At 55.9% G+C, this 9,947-nt stretch overlaps 1 protein-coding gene across 1 annotated transcript; it reads right to left on the bottom strand.

Annotated features, from left to right (window-relative positions):
* Positions 1–2,732: 2,732 nt before the first annotated feature.
* Positions 2,733–8,028, bottom strand: LOC103582969 (stimulated by retinoic acid gene 6 protein homolog). The gene is made up of 8 exons (XM_008564414.1): positions 7,968–8,028; positions 7,586–7,661; positions 6,534–6,667; positions 5,272–5,389; positions 5,086–5,187; positions 4,227–4,390; positions 3,661–3,813; positions 2,733–3,024 (listed from the first exon to the last, which is right to left on the bottom strand). The coding sequence occupies exons 1-8, from the start codon at positions 8,026–8,028 to the stop codon at positions 2,855–2,857; spliced, it is 978 nt and encodes a 325-aa protein (XP_008562636.1). The 3' UTR covers positions 2,733–2,854.
* Between the last annotated feature and the right edge of the window lie 1,919 nt (positions 8,029–9,947).

Genomic DNA, 9,947 nt, shown 5'->3' with positions numbered 1-9,947 from the left:
TCTGGCCCCAGCAACTTGCCTCCCTGCCCCTCTTCAATAAGGATGACTCCACATCTGGGGGGAAGCAGCAGGATGGAGTCGAATCCCATGTTCTGTGCCACCTTGAGTAAGTCACTGCCCATCTCTGGGCTTCAGTTCTCTTTGAAATCAAATGACAGGGTAGGACAGGGTACTGCTTAAGGGTCCAATCGACTCCGATGATCTAAGACTTGATAATCCTAACCTGACTTGGACTCCTGGTCTCTGGCTCCATTCACAGCTGAGCAGACTTGGCTTCTTGAAGTAGGCCCTGGTCCTAAGACCTGAGTCAGGGGCAGCGTGAGGAACAGTCATGTCCCAAGTAAACTAGCTACTCCCTGCTTAAAGTCTTGAGTGACCCCCACTGCCCCGGGGGTGAAGCAAAAGTTCCCCATCCAGCCATTTGTGATCCTTCTAACTGGCTCCTCTGATGTCGCCACCTTCTGCGCCTCTTCTTGGAACTGCTAATTAGTTGTTCCCTTAATGCTCTGTGACATGTCATCCTCTGCACTTTTACTTATGCCGTTGTTCCCTCAGTCCGGGCACCCTTTCCCTGTTCTTCACTGGGCTAAGTCAGTCTTTGAGACTTGGCTCAGGCATCACCTCCTCCAGAAAGTCTTCCTAGATGTCCTCCCACCCCCAGTGTGAACCAGGCCCCCTCCTCTATCTCACGCAGCCCTGGGGTGTCCAGTGACCCAGCTTGATCCCACTCTATTGTGACTCTGTTTCCTTGTCAAGGGCAGAGAGTGAATCTGGGTTCTCCTCCCTGTGATCCTGTCAGATGTTGGCACAGGGCCAGCAGGACATTTTTCAGTGGGCTGTGGCGGGATCACAGCATGGCCTCTTTGGACCCTGGGGCAGGCTTAAAGGTAGGTTTGAGCTCCCTGGCCCCTCCCCTGGCTTCAAAAGTGTTTGAGGCTGTAGAGGGTGGAGACAGGGACATAGGACAGGGGAGAGAGAAAGCCCCAGGGACTGAGAACAAGAGAACTTATGTAAGGAAAAGCCAATGGTATTCCAAGAGGAAAGTCCACATGAAGACTGCAGGCCCCCATAGGAATCTTTCCCCACGGAGCAGGTGGATCAGAAACTGACCTGAGGTGAGGGGTGGGGCTGGCAGAGACCTATGGGTCTCTCAGAATGCGGAGCACATGGATGGGGTCAGAACCTGGGGACTCTACAGAACACTGTACCTGTGCCAGGTCATAGATGCATCTCCCTACTGCCTCCATCCTGCCCCTTTCAAGATTGAGGGTACTGCACACAGAGACAATGCCCAGAGCCCCCAGGACTGTTGCACTTGGCACAGAGGAGGCAGGAGGCAATGTGTCTGGGGTGGCAGCTGTTGGTCTTGGCTGCAGGCCAGACCCTCCCCGCTGCTCCTGGTTTCCATAGACCACCTCCCCTGTCTGGCCCCAGCAACTTGCCTCCCTGCCCCTCTTCAATAAGGATGACTCCACATCTGGGGGGAAGCAGCAGGATGGAGTCGAATCCCATGTTCTGTGCCACCTTGAGTAAGTCACTGCCCATCTCTGGGCTTCAGTTCTCTTTGAAATCAAATGACAGGGTAGGACAGGGTACTGCTTAAGGGTCCAATCGACTCCGATGATCTAAGACTTGATAATCCTAACCTGACTTGGACTCTTGGTCTCTGGCTCCATCCACAGCTGAGCAGGCTTGGCTTCTTGAAGTAGGACCTGTTCCTAAGACCTGAGTCAGGGGCAGCGTGGGGAACAGTCATGTCCCAAGTAAACTAGCTACTCCCTGCTTAAAGTCTTGAGTGACCCCCACTGCCCCGGGGGTGAAGCAAAAGTTCCCCATCCAGCCATTTGTGATCCTTCTAACTGGCTCCTCTGATGTCGCCACCTTCTGCGCCTCTTCTTGGAACTGCTAATTAGTTGTTCCCTTAATGCTCTGTGACATGTCATCCTCTGCACTTTTACTTATGCCATTGTTCCCTCAGTCCGGGCACCCTTTCCCTGTTCTTCACTGGGCTAAGTCAGTCTTTGAGACTTGGCTCAGGCATCACCTCCTCCAGAAAGTCTTCCTAGATGTCCTCCCACCCCCAGTGTGAACCAGGCCCCCTCCTCTATCTCACGCAGCCCTGGGGTGTCCAGTGACCCAGCTTGATCCCACTCTATTGTGACTCTGTTTCCTTGTCAAGGGCAGAGAGTGAATCTGGGTTCTCCTCCCTGTGATCCTGTCAGATGTTGGCACAGGGCCAGCAGGACATTTTTCAGTGGGCTGTGGCGGGATCACAGCATGGCCTCTTTGGACCCTGGGGCAGGCTTAAAGGTAGGTTTGAGCTCCCTGGCCCCTCCCCTGGCTTCAAAAGTGTTTGAGGCTGTAGAGGAGGCAGCAGGAACGTGGGTGTGGGCCTGGGAACTGTTGGGCTCTGCTAATTGTACAGACATTTCTCAAGGCCCTGCTGACTCCAATTTATGATGTGGCCACATTTTCCCACCCTCTGTAGCCCCCAGCCCCACGGTGGACCCCACAGCCAGAACACCTCTCTCACTCATGCATCCCCCACCTCCACCAAGCACCCAGCAGGGGGAGGGGCCCCGGTCATCTCCATCCCCTTCCCTTCTGCATACTCATTATGCCCGCATCAGGACGGCCCCTCACCAGCCCCAATATGGCAGCCCTTCCTGCCCCCACCGCTTTCCTCACACTGCCTCCCCATCAGCCCCGAAGTCTCCACCTCACTGGAGCTTTGGTCCCAGGGGACCTGCTGGCAGAGTGGGTGCTGAGAGGAGGGCTGCCATGGCAGGGAGAGCTGAGAAGGAAGTAGATGGTAGGCGGGAATGTGCCTCAACACAGAAGGCCCTTCCGGTCCTCAGGACTGGGTGCCCTTGGCCTGGGCACCTGACTGGGCCGTCTTCCGGAAGGCCTGCAGGGCCGGGTTGTGCAGCAGCGTGTAGGCCAGACCCCAGCGGGCCCTGGCGCGGCTAGCCCTAGACCCTGCTCCCTTGGCCATGGTGTTCTTTGTCTGCAGCAACTGCATCCCTGAGAGGGCGAGACCTTCTGTCAGTCACTCAACAAACATCCAGCCAAGCCTCCCTGGCCCCCAGACCTGAGCAGAGAGTCTGAAAATCCTGTGCATAGTGAGAGTGGTGAGCCTGGTTTCCATGTGCCGGCTCAGAGTGGGACGTGAGGAGAAGCATGGGGCTGTGGAGGGGAGTGTGCAAAGGCTTAGATGTCACCCTGCAGGCGGCAGACAGAAGAGGGAGGGGATGAGGCCTGAGGAGAGACTGGAGGTCCAACCAGGACAAGGGCCTGGAGCTTGTCGCCCTCCCTGATACACACTTCCTGGACAGGAGGAGGTCACACTCCCTGAGGGAGAGGTGGGGGGTAGGGGCTGGCCTGGAGTGGTGGTCAGCATGACAGAGCCCCTTAGCAAGGTAGCCATTTCATTCTGTGTGTGCACACACATTGGGCGTGTGTGTGTATGTGTGTTCATATCATGGAAAAAATTACCCCGAGACTGGACCAGGAGGGGCAACCACTGGCAGCTGAGGGAGAGAGGAAGTGAGAATTTTCCTGGCGCTCACTCTGTGTGCTGGGAAGGGGAGCATGCCTCCTTCCTGGGAGAGCTGGGTAGACTCGATTCCCCCCCAATCCAGTGGGGGGTGGGGGGTTCACCTTCTTCCTCTCCCGGTCTGAGGCCGTCCTGGGGGGCTGCCGGGGACCAGGGCAGGGGGCTCCGCGCTTGCAGGAGCAGGTTGCAGAAGGCTGTCATGGCTGGATGCGACTGGCTGACTTCAATCTTCAAGAAGTTTCGGTATGTGTGGTATCCTGGAGTGGGATGGGAGATGGCAGCGCTGGGGAGGAGGGGCTTCCAGCAGTCTAGAGGAGCTCAGACGCCCCCTAACACACACACAGGGAGTGTGCATGCACACCCTGCCCCCAAGCAGGTAGACACGCCAGCACGTGGCCAGCACAATGCATGTGGGCACGTGCACACCTGCCAGAACACACCCCACGCGTCGCACACGCCTGCCACACACACCTCGGAACCACGCGAAGCCAAGACACAGCAGCACACAGCACACACCCTGCAGAAAAATGTGCACTCGGCAGGGCACACACTGCACGTGGCTACAGACATCCTCCAGGAACAGATGGGCACATGGACCAGGGCAGGGTAGACCCTTCCTTCACTGCCTAGGCAACCTGAGCAACCCCCAGCCCCTGCCCAGGGACCTTACCCGGGTCAAGAGTGGCGGCTCTTGGTGGCAGCAGGCTGAGGTCAGTCTGGCCAAGGTGAACGGCATTGTAGAGGGCAGAGAGGAGCACTCGCCAGGCGGCCACCATGGCACCCACCAGCACGTTGAGGGGGAAGAGGAGAAAGGTGGTTGCGTACAGCACTCGCCTGGCAGGGCAGGACAAGAAAGGTTGAGGCAGCCCCTCCCAGCACCCCTTCTCCAGGGTCAGTGTCAGACCTAGGTGCCCACAGCTGCTGTGTATTTATCAAGCACCTACTGTTTATCGAGTATGCCTTCTGTGTGCCCCACCCTGTGCCAGGCCTTCCAGCTCTCAACCCACCACCCTGGAAAACTGGTGGTGTTACTCCCTTCTGTAGGAGGGTAACTGGGGCCCAGAGAGATTGGGAGACTCAGCCAAAGCTATCTGGCTACTCAGTGGCAGAGCTGGGATTTAAGTCCATGTCCACCTGGGTCTTTCTATTATCCTGGTGTCTCCCACCTCCCTCCTCTGGGTCCCCTGTACACTAACTCCAAGTCCTTCCTGGGAAAGAGGTTCTCCCACAGCCTTGCCATCTGACACAGAACCTCCTTCCTGCATGGTTTTGAGAGGAAAGATGATCTGGCAGAGAGCAGCACTGACTCCCAAAGCAAGAAAGACCCATGGGGGTATTTCTGGCCCCCTGACATGTATTTAGGCCACTGTCCCTTTTCTCTGTGGCAAGCTCTTTCTACCATCTGCTGGCCTCCCTAATGGAGAAAGGGCAGAGATGGCAGTGGAGGGAGAAGGGCACAAAAAGAGAGAGACACTGAAGAAGAAGAGGCTGAGGGCCTGAGGGAGCCACAAGCCCAGGAGCCACCTCACCGGTTGGTCAGCTCTGGGCGTCCATGTTGGGTCTCCAGGAAGACCCACTGGGCTGCCATGTTCTGCAGGGTCACAACCAGGGCCAAAGTCAGCCAGAAGGGCCTGCAGGTGGGGAAGGGAAGGTGGTCACTGTTAGCAGCCCTCTGAAAAGGGGTCCCAGAGCCCTCCACTCATTGCCTCACTCACCACGAGGACTCCAAGGATCGTAACAGCAGAAGGTTCCTGCCATGGAACACAGGCATGAACACCAGGAAGGCTAGGGCTGTAGTTCCCAGGAAGAAGATGATCTGCTGCACCAGGAGCCCTGCCAGGGGGTGGGAATGGCAAGGACAGATACCAGATTCTATGGGAGCTGGCCCACCCCTGCCACTGCCAGGAATTCCAAGGGCTTCAGAATTGGTAAGACCTGGTTTCAGATCCCTGCTCTGCTACTGCCTAGCTGTGCTGCCTTGAATGAGTTACTTAACCTCTCTGAGCCTCAGTTTCTTCCTCTGTAGAATGGGGATAATAGTCCCTACCTCAGATGGCTGTCATGAGGATCTAATGAGATCATGTGTGCAGCAACTCTTTGAAAACCACAAAGTGCCTTGCAAACGTTATTTTTCCCAAATTGTTCCCAAGTTCTTGAGGACAAGACCACATTTTAAATTGATGTTTGCATTCCTACCAGCCAGAGCCTGGCATGTGGTAGACGCATGAGAATTGTCTACTGAAACAATCAGGCCAATTGATTACATAGGATAATGTGTACAAAAGGGCTTGGGAGGTACAACATCTACCAAAACAAGAAATTATGACTTCTACTGCTAGTAATTTCTCCACTCCTTTATCACCCTTCTCTTCCTCCTCCAGGGAGGTGAGAACTAAAGAAACCAAAGGGAGAGAAATCAGGTCCTTGGATTTGTGAAGCTGGCCCCAGCCCACATGTTTCACAGAGCTTCTTCACTGCAGTGCCTGAGGGGAAAATCAGAAACTCGGGGCGGGAATCTGGTCCAACTCTTTCAGGGCAGGACCCCCTTTGCAATTCCCAACCATGTCCACAGAACTCTGTTTGCATACCCCCAGTGACAGGGAGCTCATTACTTTTTGAGGCAGCTCATTACGGCACAGCCCTCCTTTACACGACCAGCTATGTGCCACCTTGAACTTGCCACCTCCAGATCTGGGTCCACACTCCATGTAAACACATGGTGGCACCCAGAATTCATTTTCATGTAAAGGGTACCCATTCCCTGAGGACTCCTGCACCCCCCAACCTGAGTGACCTTTCTGAGGGCAGAGGAAGCAGGGTGGGTCCCTGCTCTTGCTCTTGCCCCAGAGCCTACCCATCACAGACAAACACTCAGGGCAGCCAGAACTTGCTGACCACTCTTCCCCTCCCCCGCTGGGGCCTGTGTCTGGGGTGGGACCCGGGTCAAGAATGGATGGAGTGGGCAAGTGGGGCTCACCAAGGCAGGTGAAGGCAGTCTGGTAGGCACTGAAGCTCAGCCAACAGAATATGGCTTGGCGGGAGGCGGGAGGGCCTTGGGGTGGGGGACCCAGGTCCAGGGCAGCTCCTCGGTGCAGAGCTTGAAGGTTGGCCCTGGAGTGGGAGTGAGGGAGGCAGGGACCTCAGGGATCAATACACACTCCTTAAATTCCTCCTCTGGGCCAGCCTCTAACAAAATTCCCGGTCTAAGTACAATCCATGGCCATCAGCAGGGAAGCCCAGAGATGTGGGAGCCCAGAGGAGGCCACTAACCCAACCTGGAAGGTCAGGGAGGGCTGCCTGGAAGAGGTGATATCTGGCAGAATCTTAAAGGTGACTAAAGGAGACAAAACCAGGCAGAAGGCTCAACCTGAGCCAAGTCAGAAAAGTGGGAAAACAACAGTGAGAATGGAAGTGACAAGCAGCTCAGCCACCAGGGCAGGAAGCAAGGCAGGCAGGGACTTGGGGGACCTTGAATGCTAGAAGAAGTAGGGCCCACCCTGTGGGAAACGATCCCTGGGCAGGAACTCTGAGGGCTGTCAAATTCATGGCTAAGTGACCGGACCACCCCCTTCTTCTCTGCCTCTCTTCACTCACCACAAAAGGGCAAGATTGGCAGCTTGGTGTCCAGTGTCTGTCACAGTCTCACTGTCCCCACCAGGCCCCTCCTCACCCACACTGTCCCAGTGCAGGCCCATCCCCGCCTCTCAACCTCAGCCCTCTTCTTCCATTCACAGGTAAATGCCAGCTTCCCCAGCCTGCCTTCCTATCTAACCCAACCCCCAGGCAAACTCCACATGTCACCCCCAAGATAGCAGTGCCCTGTGTCACTCACAGACATTTCCCCAACCAGACAGGAACACCCCACGGGCAGGCCCAGGCCCCACCTTCCCCTTCTACCACCGTGCAGCCAAACTCAGGTGGGCTTGGGGTCACCTGCAGCCCAGGGCTTCCCCACAGGCCCTCCTGGGTTAGGGGTCCTGTAGGCCTACAGGACTCCAACCCCTCTCCCACCTCTGCTCTGCCACCAACCTGTGTGTCACCAGCGAACGGATCAGGACCAGGAAGGTGAGTGAGCAAGACAAGACCAAGGCCGAGATGTAGCAAACTGGAGGGTGGAGAGGGAAGAAAGCAGGAGGTCAGGGCCTGGAGGGCCTTTCAGGAGCCTCTGAACCGCTGCCAGGTGGTGCCTCAGGAGTGACCCCGGCTCCTCACCCCACTCTGAGTGGAGGCCTCTTGGCCAAGTCCCCAGTTCTAGGATCTGGGTGGCCAGTGACTTAGGCCACCCCACCTGCCCTGTGACATATGGTAGCCAAGATGGGGAGAGGCCAGCACTGAGTCTGCAGACCTGGCCTTTACCCTGGTGTTGCTGCTTCCATTGCTGTGTGACCCTCAGTGAGAAACTCCATCCAACCTGGCATCTGCCTCCAGCTCCACCACTTCTTGGCCATGTGGCCTTCAGCGGGGCACTCCATCTCCCCAGGCCTTGGTTGGCTCGCACACATGCTGCCAGGCGCACTGCTGCGCTGCCTCTCTCCCAGGACAATGCAGCCATACAACCCCGTCCATGCCTGTGCCAATGGCCTTTGCTCTGAGCACAGGGGTTGTTAGTCCACATCAGTGTGGCCTGAATCTATCAGAACTAGGGAAGTGGCCATCTCTTCTGGGGTGTGGTCATCCCTCCTCCCCACTCCCTCCCCCGACCCACGCCAAGCACACAGATAATGAGATTGCTGTGTCCACAGCTGCTGGGAAAGAGCGGATGGTGTGTCATGAACAAGTCCGGGTATTTAAGAATATCAAGCGTGCAGGCTGCAAGTCTCCCACCCTACATCCTCATCCAGCCTAGCTCTAGACCCTCACAGCAACCCCATGAGGTCAGACAGAGGAATTGCTCCTGCTGAGCCAAAGAGGATGCTGAGGCTCAGAGAGAGGGCCTGACCCAGCCCGCCACACTGCTAGGAAGTGATGGAGGGAGGTGTGCAACCATTTCGAAGCAGCTCCAGAATGAGCCCCAGGCACCTGCATCCTGATCTCGTCGGCAGCCCAGGGAAGAGTTCCTGGTTCCTATGCCCCCACCAGAAACTCAGGAGCGGGTAGAACAGGCACAGATGGAAGGGCCAGCACTTGATCCACATAGTCATAGGCTCTAGAGAAGTGGGTCTTGTGCTGGCAGCGCCTTAGGACCACCTGGAGCTGCTCAAATTCCCCATTGCCTGGGCTGCATCCGGACCAGTTACATCAGGATTTCTGAGGATGGGACGCAGGCCTGGCTTTGTGAAAGCAACACTGGTGACTGCAATGTGCAGCAGGGCTGAGAACCACTACTCTGGTTGCTTTCCAAAGGCAAAGCCTTCACAACTTATTTCTATCAGCAATGGATTGAAATCAATCAACCAGGCATCACTTACAGTGGTTCTCTAATTTTGCTTCCATTAGAGTCACCAGAAGGGCTATTCAATCACAGAGGCTGGGCCCCGTCCTCAGAGTTTCTGATTCAGTAGGTCTGGGGTGTGGCTTGAGCACTGGGAATTTTCAAAAGTTACTAGGTAGTTCCCAAAGGCAGCCATGGCTGAGAATGATGCTACAGAAACCCAGGGCTGCTCTACCTGCCCCTGGATCTTGCCTCTAGTGCCCTTGCAGGGCACTTTTCTGTAAAGTGGTTGGGAGAAAGCACTGGGCACGCATAACTCGGGCCTGCTGCACCACCCCTTCTGGAGCCAGCTTGGCTACAGTGAAGGTACATTCTGGACCATTTGCTGCCAGGAGGTGAGGAGCCTGCCTGCTAAGCCTGGCCAGTGAGTGAATAGGCTAACACAGGGGGAAGGGTTAGCAAGCCCCCTTGGCCACAGGCTTGGCTTTTGATCTCCATCTGTCTACCTCCTGCCTCTCTCTTCCCCCACTGGCTCCAAACTTGGGTTCCTCTATACCCCAGAACCGAAGCCCCCTTGGCCACAGGCTTGGCTTTTGATCTCCATCTGTCTACCTCCTGCCTCTCTCTTACCCCACTGGCTCCAAACTTGGGTTCCTCTATACCCCAGAACCAATAAAATCTTCCTGCCCTTGGCCACCTCTAGGATCCTGCACCTGCCCCCTACTGGACTCTGCTTTGTGGATAGATCTGTCTTTCCCCCACCAGATCAAGGGCCTCAAGGACAAGTGTGCCTTTTTAGCTTCAGCACCCATTTTGCAGGTAGGGAAACTGAAGTCAGGAGAGATGAATAGGCTTGCCCAAGGCCACACAGCTTCAAAGTGATGAAGCAGAAATTCTAATCTGGTCGACCTGACCCAGAGTCCAAGCTTTCTGTGAATGATGCCAGGCTTACGGTTCAAGTGCCCATGAGCAGCCCTAAGAGAAGCTCTCAAAGTGCAGAAGACATTAACTTCTTAGGCT

Source organism: Galeopterus variegatus, unplaced genomic scaffold (genome assembly GCF_000696425.1).
Source record: "Galeopterus variegatus unplaced genomic scaffold, G_variegatus-3.0.2 Scaffold18762, whole genome shotgun sequence".
Lineage (NCBI taxonomy): Eukaryota > Metazoa > Chordata > Mammalia > Dermoptera > Cynocephalidae > Galeopterus > Galeopterus variegatus.
This window is presented reverse-complemented; position numbering and strand designations above follow the sequence as displayed.